The 15242-nt window shown below is 48.8% G+C and overlaps 1 protein-coding gene across 2 annotated transcripts in view; it reads right to left on the bottom strand.

Annotated features, from left to right (window-relative positions):
• SPTAN1 (spectrin alpha, non-erythrocytic 1) overlaps nucleotides 1-14808 on the bottom strand; it is a 52413-nt gene extending 37605 nt beyond the window's left edge. For both annotated transcript variants that reach the window (XM_090274836.1, XM_090274837.1), the window contains exons 1-9: nucleotides 14761-14808; nucleotides 7248-7487; nucleotides 6274-6399; nucleotides 3373-3513; nucleotides 2899-3045; nucleotides 1526-1659; nucleotides 1233-1377; nucleotides 1000-1154; nucleotides 269-404 (exon numbers count right to left, since the gene is read on the bottom strand). In XM_090274836.1, the coding sequence (XP_090130962.1) occupies nucleotides 269-404; nucleotides 1000-1154; nucleotides 1233-1377; nucleotides 1526-1659; nucleotides 2899-3045; nucleotides 3373-3513; nucleotides 6274-6399; nucleotides 7248-7487; nucleotides 14761-14793 (1257 nt within the window). In that variant the 5' untranslated portion in view covers nucleotides 14794-14808. The remainder of the gene's footprint in view (nucleotides 1-268; nucleotides 405-999; nucleotides 1155-1232; nucleotides 1378-1525; nucleotides 1660-2898; nucleotides 3046-3372; nucleotides 3514-6273; nucleotides 6400-7247; nucleotides 7488-14760) is intronic.
• Between the last annotated feature and the right edge of the window lie 434 nt (nucleotides 14809-15242).

Genomic DNA, 15242 nt, shown 5'->3' with positions numbered 1-15242 from the left:
AAACGTGAAAGCACCACTTGGTAAGAAGTCCTTTTCCTACTGGCTTTTCAGGTGTAGTTGCCACATTCACAGGGCCTGAGATCTCTGTCTTCTGTCATACCAGTCTATTTGTTTTCCTTGTGCCAAACAGATTCGTTTACTATGAATTTTGGTACCTGGCAGGGGAGCTACCCGTGAACCAAATTTCAACCACTCTGACCGTAAGTGCTACACCAATGCATTATAAGCCTATGCCTTTCCTTCTGAAAAACCCTGAGACATTAATTACCTTGTGCTCCTGATGCCTATCCAGAAGGGCTTCGGCCCCTGCCACATCATTAGCAAGTTCATCTGCATTGATGAGGGCTTTCATCTCAGTCACCCAGCTGGTGAGGTCACGGAAGTCAGCAAGGAAGCGCTGCAGCCTAGGGAAACCCAAAGAGAAGTCATCAGCCGTCTCCAGCAGAGCTCCGTGATGGAAAACAAGGCTCTGAAGTCTATGTTCTCAAAAGCCTAAGGAGCCATACAAATCCTAGTCCTAGGAAACATGGGTTCTCCCATCCAAAGGAGAGCGGGAGAAGCCTAAGGTCAATCCTCTACACTTGGGCTCTGTCCATCACCCTAATTCCTCAGTCTTGTCCCTCATTTTCAATTTCCTTGTCATTCCCAAATTCAACCCCTGGTTGGTAAGTCAGCAGCATTCCTTCCTTTTCCAGCTCTTGATTTGCTCTTTTAACAGGGCATTTCACATGGTCCTCACCTGCTAGACTACTGGTCCTAACAGTTATATAGAACAGGAGAGATTTACGAAGTTTATCAGGTGTACATACACACACTCGATAAAACTGCCAGTTTCCAAACACAACATTAAGGAGGAAAACGTGACCTGCATTTCCTTAGAGAAAGCTGCAGGGCATCCAGAAACCCTCAGACCACAGAACTGACCCTCAACCCCACCTTCCTCTCTTCTCTAAACAGCCCCACGATCCGGGTTGCTGAGCGCTGGGAGGGCCCTCCTACCTGTACGAGTCGTTGAGCCGCGCGTGTCTCTCCGCCGCCAGAGTGCGGATCTGCTCCCAGTTCGTGATCAGCTCCTCACGCTTCACTTGGCTCTGAGTGGCGCTCAGCGGGTGGGCCTGCTGCAGGCGGTCGGCTTCGGCGCACAGGGCTTTAACCTAGAGACACCCTCCATCAGAACTGCTCTCACTGCCCTTGGTGACACGTTTATACAACTGGCTGCTTTCAGAACCCACCTTGTCCTCTAACGCGGCCAGATCTCTCTCCAAACCCTCGTGCTTCCGAAGCAGAGCCTGAACACTGGCCAGGTCTCGGCCGAAGTCATCAGAGGCCATTAACTGCTCCTTCTCCTTAATCCAGCTGATGGTCTCATCCACATCCCTACAGAAAAAGCCACAATGACTGAGTAGGAGCGGGAACGCCACACCGGGCCAACACCCAGTTACCTCCGACCTCTCATGGGCACAGGTCGTGCACGCGAGCCCTCCTAGCAGTGGCCCGCTCCCCAAAGCCCCCTCGGGCACGGCACCTGTTAAAGCGCTGAACCTCCGCCGCCCCGAAGAGCTTCCCCTGTCGCTGAAGAGCCAGTCCCTTCAGCCGCTGCCAGGATGCGTTCACTTCATCCTGCTTAGTCTTGATCAGCTCCTCCTCTGGATGCTGCTCCTGAACAAGGAAGAGACGAGGAGGAGCCTTGGCCCACCGCCCCTGAGCCCCAACCGGCCTCCTGGGGTGGGCTCCCTGAGGGGTCTGCTTCAGTAAACCTTCAGCGTTCTAAAGAAATACTGGCTGTGTGGAGCAAGTAAAGCTCATTCAAAAAGAGCTGCTATTTCCCCGTATGTAAAGCGGGGACAGCCGTGTGCCTCCCTCGGAGCAGGACGCTCAGTCTATGGAGCGGTTACGTGCCTCAGCACCGGAGCCTGTAAGTTAATAAACACTGTGGCTCCAACTTCGGGGGACCTTCAGCAACGCCCCTGTCTCTGTCCACCTGGTCAAACTGTGGCCCTTCCAACCTTCACGATGCTGCTCAGCACGCCTGCCCGTAACCATGGCTCCAGGGCTTGCTCCTGACTTCAGACTGGAGCCGTGTCTGAGAGTACTACCCTTGCCCACCAGCCAGACTGTGTTGTTTCAATAACTCTGACATGTCAAGTATGAAGGTGAAGCATTTCGGGGCTCTGGGGTCTGTGCGAGACCTCAGGCTTGGTTGGCCTCACCGCCCCTCTGAGCACCACAGCGGGGTGGACCGGGGCTCGGGCAGGACCTCTGTCCCTGGAAGGATGAGTATTCCTGAGGAGTGCTGGCCCTCCTTTCATGCCACCGCTGATTAGAAGGGACACAAGTACCAGGCCTGACACAGACCCACACGTTTAAAATTTGTCCCCCCGATAACGTTTCCTAAAAGCAGCAGCTGCCCAGCTCCTACGACTGGAGGTCCTCGGGGCTCTCTGACCCTGCAGTGAAAGGTGCGGACAAGGGAGCAGCTCACAGGACCGCACACGCAGGACCGGGGAAGGGCGTGTCACTCCCCTCTTGAGGTGCCACAGCTCCCAGCGGGGAGCCCATTCGTTACAAGGTTCCCAGGCTCCCAGGAGCACCTGGGGAGGAGCAACCAGGCACCGGTGGGGGCCTGCCAACCCGAGAAGCATTCACCACCCCACCGTCGTCTGAGAAGCCCCGGCAGCCCAGTAGAGCTTTCCCAGCCCTGCGTGAGCGCGGGTGGAAGAGCTCCAATGCGCTCTGCCCTTCCAGCCCCGGCCGGTACGGCTGCCTCACTCCAACCTAAACAGAACTTAGACCTGCTTCCCAGAACTTGCTCCCTCAGAAATTACGGACCCGATCATCAAAATGTTCTGGAAACACTGGACAATATAAGGATGGGGGGAGAAGCACTTTGCTATTTACCTGAATGAGTTTGGCAGCAAACTGGTTCACTTCATTAACTCGTTCTTCATGGGCAGCCATATCTGTTTGAAACTCTTCAAACTTCTTCTGTAAAACCTCCACGTGCTCCAGGTCCTGGCCCAGCTCCTCAGAAGTCACAATTGCCTCCTATTCGGGGACCACAGCAGAGCCAGCGTCACTGACCAATGCTTGGTAACAGCCGCCCCGGAACTTCGGAACGAGGCGCCCTGGGCCCTGCTGGCTGCAATGGACGTGGTTTTCTGTGGGGTCTGTGGCCCCCGTTCCTGTCCCAGTGAAGATGTGACTGACAGCACGCCAGACCCCACGTTTCAGTCCCAGACCCCAACCACTCAGGGGGCGGCCGGAGCTGCTGCCGCTGCCCCCCGGCCACCACTCCCACTAACTCTGGCCCTCCGACGCAGATCCAGGGAGTCTCTTCCCCTTCCTCCCCAAGCCTTGCTTCTCAAAACATACCTTGTCGCTGATCCAGCCCATCGCGTCCTCACACTCCCGCAGGTACTGCACCAGCTTCTGGGCCTGCAGCAGTTTGACCCCCTTCTCCCGCATCTTCTCCAACAGCAAGTCCCACTGGCGGTGTAGCTCCAGCAGGCGCGTCTGCGGGTGGGAGGCCAGCCCTGCGCGTTACAGCCACTCCCACGGGGTCTGGCTTGTCCAGGGAGCCCCGGAAAGCCAGAAACCTCGCGGAGCTCTGAACAAGTCTTTTAAAAAGATAACCCATGGAGCTGAGAGGAAATTGTAAATTTAGCTGAGAACAGGAAAAAGTATACACTTCATAGTGGTCTGGTGGGCCTTAAAAGTACTGAGCTTTCATAGGTATATTTATCCTGGTTTACTTCAAGGAAATTATTAACTGTTATCAATTATGGAGTTTATAGTATTTGTAAGTATTTAATGTTATTATTATTAATTGTTAAATTACTAAAGCAGGTTCCTAGGTCAGAAAACTATCAGGGAAAGAAAGATGAGGAATTAACATGGAACCTCAGCAGGAATTACTGAAGGATGTATTCTAAATTCATGAAGGGAAAGGGAAAAATAAAACAAGAGGTCCAACAGACATCACAAATGTAAACAAATCGTTATGAGGCCCAAGGAAATAGGACAGCCTTAACATAAAAGCAGAAAAGATGGGGTCCGGAAACATCATCAGCTTAGCAAAAGGGTGCTTAGCAGAAAAGGTTTGGGAGCTTCTGTGAGGAGTTTGTGGTGCAGTACTTCTCACGTAAGGTTTCCTTCAAAGGTTCCCCAAGTGGCAGTCACAGGCCCAAACAGACTCACTTCCCAGCATCTTTGGGTTTTCACAGCACAGCCCTGGTAAGGACGTGTCAAGCACTGGGGGAAACTGACCACCAATCCAGGCTTAGGTGCTGCACCCTCAGATTCTCACCCAACCTCAATGCGCTGAGGAGGCACTGGTACCCAAGATACTGGGAGGTGCTGTGTAACACTCACGGACACAGCAAGTGAACACCACACAAGGTTTAAACACCAACGGGAGAGAAGTCTGGGATCCACCCATCGTTGAGAAGCCACTCCCAGCAAACTAAAAACTTGAAAGCCATGGAGAGTCAACATGGGTGGATTCTCTTAAGAGTGGTTTCTTTTGAAAGGAGAAAGCAGTGGGGAAAAAATAATGTTCACACACCTCACTCCCATCACTGCAATCTCTTCCCCCACGGATGGCTGAAACCGAACCCCCCCGGGAAGGAAGTGAAAGGCATTCCAAGGCAAGGGGAAGGCAACCCACAGCAACGCAACACTCCACCTACTCGGATGTGGGACCCAATGTGGGTGGCGGTGACTATGGGGCGCCACGCCGTCCGGTATGGTGTGAAAGTCTAAACCGGTGACAGACAGGTTACCCAGGACACACAGCGCCCCCGCAGCCCACCCACCGCCTCTACGTCACACCACCTGCCAGGCTGAGTCCCTGAGTTATGGGCCCGGGTGAGCTATCGGGCCAGGATCAACCTGGGGACTGTGAGCATGAAAATAGAGCTGACAGAGATGAAATGAGAGCCCTTTCCATCAGCTCAGATTAAAAATAAGTCCACAGGAAGTTAAAGAAAACCTCATCCTCAGGTCAGTCTTCCGTGTCTCACAAATCCCACGTTCACACCCTCAGTAATGAACTGGGACCCCGCCTGTCCCAGGCCTGGGACCCGCCCACTCCGGGTGTGCCTGATCTCGAAAACACTGCAGGTCACAGAGAGCGCAGCTTCCCAAGCACCCTGCTGTTTGAGCGCGTGAGTGGGCAGAGGCAGGGGCACTTAACAAACTCTCGGAAAGCTGACAGCGAGGAGGAGAAATCCTGGTTCTGACTCAGGCAGACTTCTCAACAGGGGCACGAGCAAGCAGCCCATGCTTCCCGAGAAGCAGGGCACAGAAGCTGTTCTCCCAGAGTGAGCGAGGCTGCTCTGCCGTGGCACGGCCAGGTGAGAGGGGGGACTGGAGAAACAAATCACGAGGGGAAATACCAGGGGTGGGCTATGCAAATGAAATGCAGGTTGGAAAAATAAAACAAATACTTGTGACGAGAGAAAGAGAACGGACTGAAACTCCAGTTCTGTCACCTGCTAGCTGTGTGAACCTAGGCAACTCAAACCTGTCCGAGCTGCAGGGTCTGCCCTCTACCCTATGGGGGTAATGGCTGCCTTGCTAGCTTATAGGGAAGATTAGAGAATACATAAGATTCCCAGTAGGGTGTCTGCACGTAAACAGTTACTAATATAGCTGTAACAAACAGAAGTCGAGCAGCACTTTTAAACGCTACTTTAATAAGATCCCTAAACAGGGAAGAAGTTACTTACTAACAGACCCGAATAAAGTGAGGTTGGATTGGGTCTCCCCGCCTCCAGGTTAATTACTAAAGCCAACACCTGATCAATTTCTCAGGCTCTCCTCTGTAGATGGGTTATATGACCACAGAGCAGCCCCTTTCATTCTGGGCAAACAACTCTATCAAGAAAAAAAGGCATGCTGATTTCATTTACTATGAGGTATATACAAAATAGCTGAAAAATGGCAGATAAATATTTGTATTTAATTGTAGAGACACATATTACATTAGCCAAGCAGGTTAAAAGTAATAATTGGTCACATGGCATTTAAAACTTACACTCTAATCTGTTTTACAAAAAGAATATTCATTTCCTCACTTGTTTATGTTCATAACTAATCATCACATTATAAAGGCAGGATGTGGGTGACTCCTTTAGGGAACTTCACGGAAGTCTTTAAAAACCTAGAAAAGCCTAACTTTGTAGGAACCCAAATTTAACGCAAAGCGCTAACCCATTCCTCCACCAGCCAGACAGATGAAGGCCACCCACCCCTACTAGGAAACACTCTTACCCTTATGGTTTCAGATGCAAAATGCCCTTCTGAGATCATCAGGTTTCCAGTTTCATCCAGCTTGACAATGGCTCCCGAGTTGGCCTGCACTTCCGCTTCAAAGGCCTGATGCTTCTGGAGCTTGCCCTGTGGGCAGACCACCATGTGAGCCAGGGATGCAGCCAAGCAGCAGCATCGTTCTGTTGTCCCCGCCCCCAGCCCTCCCCCCTAATTATGGACACACCGCTCAGCATCGCCCTGTCCCCCTACCTGCTCACTCACTCAAATACTCTCACTGCGCCTACACTGGCTCTCCTGCAGCTTGGCCACCGAGGACCACCAACTTACAGATGACAAGATGCTACAGAATATCCTAATGTGATTGTCTACCTGGAAGTAAGCCTTTGTGTGGACATCCAACCCCTTCCAGAACTACAGAACATACTGAGTCTTCCTAGCTTATAGTGTTTTCCCTTGAATGTCATCCACATTCACTCATAATACAATATTTTTAGCTTGTTTTAGAAGCCACGCTCTTTGATTAATTTAATTTGATACATTCCGTTTCTCAATACCTCTTTATTTATCAAACACTGAGCTGCGAAGGCGCCTGCCAGGCAGCTAAACTAGCATTCACCACTTGCTCTTCTTAGGTGACTTCGATAACGTGCATAAAAGAGCCATGTGCCCAACTACTGATCCACTGCTAAAGTCTTTACCAAAAATCAATGAATAGAAAGGCTGTCTTTTTTAAAAACAGCTTTACTGAGGTACAATTTACACCATCAAATGAACTTGTCTTATGTACCATTCAATGATTTTTAAAGGCTTTGCTTTTGATAGTGAGTTAGTCCTTTCTTATTATGTCTGATCTATATTCTTCTTGCTGCCCAATCTCCCACGGCCATAATTAAGTGACTTTTTTGGTATAATTTTTAGGCAAAAACATTTGAGCTCTTGAATTCTGGCACAAATCTGAGGGAGATCACACACACCTGCAAGTTGGTTGGGTCTTTATAATTCTCATCAGATGCAATCTGAAGTTTCTCCTGAATCCATTTCTCCAGCTCCTCGGCATCTCTTTGGAAAAACTGGAATCGATAGGAATCTTCAAGCTTCTGGCGCCTGAGGGTTGAGAGCTCCTTGAAGCGGTGGTATCTGTCTAGGACCTGCTGCCGCCGCTCCTGGATGTCCTCTGCTGTTTCCAGCACTTTGACCCCACTTGGGTCCATTTTCTGAAAAGAAAGAATGCTCTGAGACAAGCAGAGAACACCAACGTCGATTTACTGGAATTAGCCTCTCCGAAGGAAAGAAAACAAGTGATTGAACAGCCCTAGCAGACAAATGAACTGAGAAGGTAGCCCCTTCTCAGGACTGAAGAATGAAACCCGATCCTATTCCTTTGTAAAAAATAGCTACCCACGCCCTGCAACACCTGCCTATGTGGGTCCCTCTGAGGATGCCTAACCAACATGGCAACGAAACCAGGCGAAAAATATGAATAGGACTATGGTTATCCCGTCAATTCTGTAAGAGCTTTGAGAATTCAAGGACGTGCTGACTGTGGTGCTCTAAGAGTTACTGAGAAATCTATTCAAAGTCCTTTCATCTGGTCTGTGTATTTCATTATGGGGAGATTAGGTAGAATCTATTCTTAAGTCAGCTCTTCTATCTTTCTAGATCTCAGCCTGTTTGTTATTCAATGAAAAAACTGATTATGAAGTAACTGAGTCCTTAACATCAATAACCAATAGAATTTTCCTAGCTGATTCCTCAGTCACGCCAGAATGTCAATCCTACAGGCCTTCTCAGGGAGCCTGGGCAATGAACAAGCTTAGTTTCATCTGAACGTGCACAAGTGAAAGAAAAATCACACTGTAACTTAAAAAAGTGTGCTTAAATATTTACCCTACTTTACACCTCCTGCTTATTGCGGAAGGCAAGGAGGCTACCTTAAGTTCGGCATCAATTTCAAGTTCACCACAAATGCAGGCTGCCCAGGTAGGTGGTACTTCCCCATAACACTAGATCTGCCACAGCTTTAAACCCTCAGATTTCTGGACAATTTCACCAAATTTTAATGTCAGAAAGAAAACCTGACCTATTTATGGAAAAAACCCAGAACACACTACTGCTCTTATCAGGAATAAGCCATTTTATCCTCTAATCAAGGAAGCATCACAGAAGGAAACAGGTACAGACTAACGACAAAGAGCTTCTGAAACTGGCCTGTAACGCGGGCCTTCGCACAAGCCTCCGCCCTCTCTGAGCCTCCATTTCCCAGAATGACTGAAAGTGCCCCCCACCCCTCCCACCAGCTCCAGGTAACAGGGCTGGTGAGATCGGGGCCAGGTCCACGTGTCCAGCTCCTCAGGGAGGAAAGCAGCCCCAAGGCGTCTGTACCCGACCAATCTGAGGCCCCTTTCTATGCAGACGACCTTCCTAGGAAGGAGAGCACGGGGAGATCTCAGCCGCCCGCTGTTCCTTCTGAATGATTCTCTGTGTACTGACCAGTTATCTTTGTGAGTCTTTCTCCCCCAAAGTCCAGTTTATTTATTTATCTACAAAAAGGAATGTATTCCTTGCCATGTCACGCCCATGCTTTAGAACCCTGTCGTGGCTCCCTTCTGAGAGAGGAAAGACCCCACCCATTTCAGCAGGCCCTTCAAGCTGGCCTAGCACGCGTGAGTGGTATCGCTGCCTACCCTCCTGACGTAGCAATATTCCTTCTCCTCCCAAACACGCTTCTCCTGAAAGACTGCAAGCCACGTGCACAGGCTTCCTTCGTCTAGAATGTTCTCTGTCCCTTCTCTGTCTGGAAGACTCCTATTTATACCTCCACACCCAGCTGGAGCGATTAACCTGCAGGGTCTTGCCTCCTCACTGAGCCGTACCCACTGCTCCTTCCTTCCCTGGTCCTCAGATTTAATTACGCTTTTCGGAAGCACCTGTATATACTTCCCACAGTATAATTAGACCGTATGGTCTAATCTTTGTATCCTGACTTCCAGCACACAAAGGTCATTAAGAAACGCTTGTTGAATAATGATCAAGAGCATGCGCAGCCCTCAGTTTATTTGTAAAGAGCAGGAGAGAGCTCAATAGTCTACCCAAGTTTCATTTTCCCATGCAGTCAGACTGGAATCCTATCCAGGTAAAAGCTAGATTTGTGACAACAATCGCTGCACAACCAGGTGGCACCCTGGGGAACAAGTCTGGGTTACTAATCCTGGACTGACCACATGGCAGTTTACTCTGAGAAGCTAGCTGCTCTTTTCGCCCCGGTAGGGCGGGACCTCAGGGAACTAAAGCCCAGGAGGGCAAGTTTTGTGTCATCAATAGGTAGCTGTACCTGAAAGAAATACTTTCTGTCCTTAAAACAGGCTTCAGGAGAGTCCTTAAGACCAAAAGCTGAGGGTAACCCTGAAAAACTGAAGAGTCTGCGCAGAGCGGAGGTTCTGTAAGGACCGGGAATTACGACAAGGCGGTGCCAGTCTACGCCGGGGCCCCAAGCGGACCAGCCCCCGCTGGAGAAGGCAGACCGCTGCCTGACGAGGCCACCGCCGTCACCAGCCAGGTTTACTGGAACGGAAGCACGGCTCCTCTCACTGAGCTGCAATGTCCGCCCCAGTGTACGTCACCGCCAACCCCCTGCCACCCTAAGCTACCGGCCTGGGCAGGTGCGCTTCCCAGCTCGCAGGGTCCCCTCCGCAGGACTGTCCTCTTCTCCCCTCTCCCAGCCCCACCATCTGATACCTTACCAAGCCCTGCAGGTGTAAAGCAACCCCCTCGTCCCCTGGGAAGTCCCAAATCAGAGTCCTCACTCCCTCTGAGCTGCACCGCCCCATTCTGCTGTGTAATCACTGTTTTCTCCCTGCTGTTTTGTAAGCTTTTTAGGGAATTTAGAGTACCCAACGAATTATAAAAAATGCCTTGTCTTGGGGGGGTGGGACAGGGGAGAGAAATGGCGGGGGGCGAAATGGGACAACTATAATAGAAAAACAAGTTTAAATTTTTTTGAAAAAGGCCTTGTCTTGCTTGCCCTGCCTGGTGTGGCTCAGTGGATTGAGTGCCAGCCAGCGAACTAGAAGGTTTTGGTTCAATTCCTGGTCAGGGCACAGGCCTGGGTTGCAGGTCAGGTCCCCAGTTGGGGGCGTGTGAGAGGCAACCAATCGATGTTTCTCTCCCTCTCTTTCTCCTTCCCTTCCCCTCTAAAATTAAATAAAATCTTTAAAAAAACAAAACAAAACCAACAAGGCCATGTCTTACTCTCTGACCACACACCTTGGTGCATATCAGAGTCAATTACACTCTAAACTTGGAAATCGAGAAACGCTGTCAGTTCAGTACATGGGATACAAGGTCACCTGGTTAGCACGCCGCAGAGCCTAGAGCGACCCAGCGCGTCCGGTCCCCAGACTAGTATCTGCAACCAGTGATCCTGAACATGACTGGAGCGGACATAATCTTTACTGATGGCTGTTCAGTTATTTATTAATTCCTTTCACTACCTCTTACCTTTTTTATCCCCACTCTGAAGGGAAAAAGGAGAAAGATATACTAATCAACCAATCATTAAAATGCCTAAATTAGTTTTGTTTTTCAAAAAGATTTGAGTATCCTTCCCTGACCAGTGTGGCTCAGTTGGTTGGAGCATCGTCCTGTGAACCTAAAGGTTGTAAATTCAATTCCCAGTCAGGACATATGCCTGGGTTGTGGGTTCCTTCCCCAGCTGGAGCACATGCAGGTGGCAATTGACCAAAGTTTCTCCCCCTCTTTTCCTCCCTTCCTTCCCTTCTCTCTTAAAATCACAAAGCATGCCCTCCAGTGAGGATTAAAAAAAAAAAAGATTGAGTCTTCCTAAATTAGTAAACAAGGTTAAGAATAATTCATAAACTTCCCTTGTTCTCATCCCTCAGGAAACAGTTAAGATGGAAAAACAGCAGGCAATTGTATCTAATTTGCTTGCTTACATAATTTTCTTGCAAAGAAACTTTCCAAGGGCGGTACAGTTATGTCTGTGACAATAACTACCCTGCACGTGAGCTAAGTCTTTAGATTAATGCCCCTGGTGTTTGGCCTGCCTCCGCACATCACAGGATTCACTGCGTTTCTAAAGTCCTTTAACTGCTACAGAAATTTCCATGAAATCACACTGAGGAGCAGCCCTTCATAATGGAAAAAAGAATCCCCGACCTAACACTGCAAAGGTTCCACCTGAGCAATGCCCCTGCTTGGGTCCAGCTTGCTGATTTGGCCCTACCAATCCAGGGAGACAGTCCAGTGAGGCCCTGCTGAAATTAACCAACCTAAAAGGCCCTCTTTGTCACCCCAGTGAAGTAGAACGAGTCAATTCTATACCAAGTGCTTTGGTCAGGCAATAATGGACTTTTCTTTCCTGCAATGATCAGCTAACATCAGGGGGTGGGAGCGCTGCCAAGCCACGACTGGCCTTCTCTGGGGAGCTGGGCATCTGCAGCCAGAGCTCTCCCACTGTCCACGTTCCGATCGTGCATTTGCACGATTACAGGGTCCTGCATGGAGGTAAGTTTCCCCACCCTTAACCCAACAGGGGGCTGTCTCTAGTTTACCTGTACAAGTTTCCCGTTTCTTTTTGCTCCTCAGAAGGTATTTCCACAGACTATATTGAACACAGGAAATTTTTCATATCACCAAGAACTACTGCCACCCAAAGGTGCTATGTCACCTCTCACCCAAAGCTACGTGAGAGTGAGTGGAAGTCCTTGGGCTCTGCCAGTGTGCACCACGTTCCCTTCCCGACCAAGGGAGGCTGTGTGAGCTGTGAGCTCCACCCCTGCCCCGAAATATGCAGCTGACTGATAAGGCAGATTCCACAGAGAATGTTTCAGGCTGTTCCCAGCCTTAATAGGATTAACACCTCTGAAGAGCTGGAAGGGAGACTTTGGGACAAGTGCCATTAAAAACCAATCTCCAACCACACCAGCCTACCTATCTGTCCCACTGGCTGTCTGGAACCCCACACAGAAGCCCACTTCCCAGGACGACAATCAACTGACTGTTTATCGCGAAGCAGCAGGTCAGCTCTGATTTTGCCAGGCAGGTCTGCATACCCGGAGAGCGTGGGAGGGGACATGAAGCGCTGAGTGTATTCTCGGTATGTTTAAGGGCAGCTTCCCATCTAATGTAACCCAAGAAAAAAAGTCCTGTTTTTGCAAACACTGTTAGGCAAGGCTGAAGGCGCAGGCCAATTATAAAAGCTGCAATGCAGCAGTCAGAGCGCTGGCCGCATCATTCAGCAAGTCATGTGAATCGATCTCAGGGGATCAACAGGAATTACAACCACGTCCTCTACTGTAATCAATAAAAAGAACCTGTCAGAATTCTTACAATACTGCTAGAGCTCTATGAAGAAAGAGAGGGGTCTAACAACATGAAATCTGGGCCAGAAAGTTCTAGTTTAATCCGAAAGTATAGCGTGTCTAAGAATGACTGCTCTTATCAACACAAATGCATACACCCTGCCAACAGAAAATGGAGTCCTGCTAAAGCTAGCCATTAATCAATATCTCTGTCTCCTTCACAAGTGCCAGGAGACAGCTGTTTGAGACAGTTCTTGGTGCTTAGGGAATTTTTAAACACCTTAACCTAATCCACAGAAGCGATTTGCCCCTGTGCCAGGGGATGCATCTGTCATGTCTTTGGAGGATGGGGAGAGGCGGTGGGTGGGACGGATCCCGGGTTAAGCAACAGAAAAGACTGCAGACACGAACATTTTCAAGCCAAAGGTCAAACACTTTGGCCTCTGCAAACTTGGCACCTGTAGTGAGCGGTTTAGGACAGCCTCACCCCAGTCTGGGTGAGTGGGGGGAGTTCAGCTGCCAGGGCCTCTATGGAGCCTCAGGAGAGAGTGAAGCCGTAGCGAAGAGGAAAAGTCACTGAAACGAAGCACCGGGGCTGCCGGCATCTCACAGGCTGAGCGGGCCGGACGTAGAGGCCTTGGTAGCACTACAGGATGAATTCCTATGGCAGGGAGGACACGAGATACATGGTTTTGCAAGGAAAGGGATTTTAGGAACTAACAGGAGGAAGAGATCATTTGGCTCCAAGGGAAAATTCACAAACATCACCCAAAGCGAAAGGTCACAGACACCATTCGCCAGCTTTGTCTTCGTTGCTTAGTGAGAGCCCAAAGGTGCAGAACCGACAGTGTCCTTTTTCCATGGTTTATACAGATAGTTTATTTTACCAGATTCTACATTTCCAAAGCAAGAGAACTTTACACCCAGGGATGTGGAAGGGCTACCCCAGAACCAACCACCAAAGAACTGGTTAGCGCCCATAACCATGTTATACCAACTGATTCTCAGAGCAAATAAATTAACTCAAAAAACCAGCTCAGCTGCAGATTTTATTGGTGATCTGCTGATAAGCAGAGAGGTAAAAATTACATGAATTAAGAGTTTTTAACCAGAAAAAATATATCTTGGTTTAAACCACATTCCAATTAGGACTGTGGATCTGCACGTCAGCCTTCGAACTGATGCTTTCACTTGAACTCCTTGGCCGGACTCTGCAGAGGTGAGCAAGGACTTAGCTTTAGGAAAGCAAGTCTCATTCTGTATTGCATCAAAACCCAGAAACGAAGAGCAAGGTTGCAAAAAGTTACTCCCCCCAAGGCCCACCGCGCTGCTACTTACCTTTCGGCCTGTAAAACTCAGATGAGAGGTATGTCAGTGCAAAGCTCTGTTGCTGAGATGCAGAACAGGAGCAAGGTATAACGTGGCCCATTTTTATAAACCTCGTTTAAATAATTAACCAGGCTGATTTATAAAAGGGCCTGCCTTGGATTTATCACCCATAATCACTAGACATTTGCCAAGTTTGTGTTTCTCCTTGTGGGATATCAGGACATTAGCTTTAAGCATTTTTCGTTTTGAAAAAGTCCAATTTAGCAAACACTCAAAAGCTGTGCACAGACACAGTAGACATATGAGCTTCTTTTTAAAAAAATAAAAAATGCAAGCTCCACTTCATTACAAGGATTGTGGCGGAAAAAAGTCAATGGAAATAGGAAACAAACCCAAGTTTACAATATTGGTCCAATTTTAAAATACTATTTTTATTACATGTTTTCAGATTACTTTTTTCAAATATCTAAGATAATCTGTTCAGTCCTTTGGTTCTTAAGAACCAAGTAACCATCAATAAAAAGTAACCTGGCAAACATTACATGCAAAGACCAGGAGGGTGATAAGAAATGATATATTCATGCCTTAAAGAGAAGAAGGTAAAAAACAGGAGGAGGCTATGAGCACCGTAGAATAAATTTACTAAGACTTCTGTTCATATAACACCGAAAAAAAAACAAAAAACCAACCCCTAACAGAAACCTGAACAGAAAAGTCATGCAGGCAGAGTTTTCCCCCCTTTCTCTGGATCATTCAACCTCTGGGACACAAAAACGTCTTCACTGCAAACCAGGCAAAAGCGGAAAGGCAGGCGCGCTTCCTGCATGCGGGCAAGTACCTGGACTCTGCGCTTACGAAACGATGACAACATGACGGAGGAATGTGGAGTCTAGAGGGTGGGGGAAGAGCAAGATAACAAGCTTCTGAGGGCAAACAGAACAAAATCATTTCAAAGCGAAGAAAACAGATCCTTAAAAATACACGAATACCAATAAGAATCAGATTTCAGATACTTCCCCAGCGCCTCCCGGTGATAAATCCCACCAGGGATCTACCATGTGGAAAGAGAACCAAGGTTCTCTGGTCTCGGCGGTTCCTAGCTACGTAAATGTGCTACTGTGGCCAGGCCATACCTCTTCTAGGATCTCCATCTCCCCACTTTTCGAATAAAGTAATAATACTGAATTCACTTTTTTAATACTAAAAGTTCCAATGGATTGAGCCCTGGCTGGTGTGGCTCAGTGGATTTGAGCGCCAGCCCGTGAACCAAAGGGTCACCAGTTCGATTCCCAGTCAGGGCACAGGCCTGGGTGGCAGGCC

The sequence above is a fragment of the Furipterus horrens genome, unplaced genomic scaffold (genome assembly GCF_987537825.1).
Source record: "Furipterus horrens unplaced genomic scaffold, mFurHor1.1.pri manual_scaffold_4, whole genome shotgun sequence".
NCBI lineage: Eukaryota > Metazoa > Chordata > Mammalia > Chiroptera > Furipteridae > Furipterus > Furipterus horrens.
The sequence above is the reverse complement of the archived record's forward strand: the minus strand, read 5'-3'. Positions and strand labels throughout refer to the sequence as shown.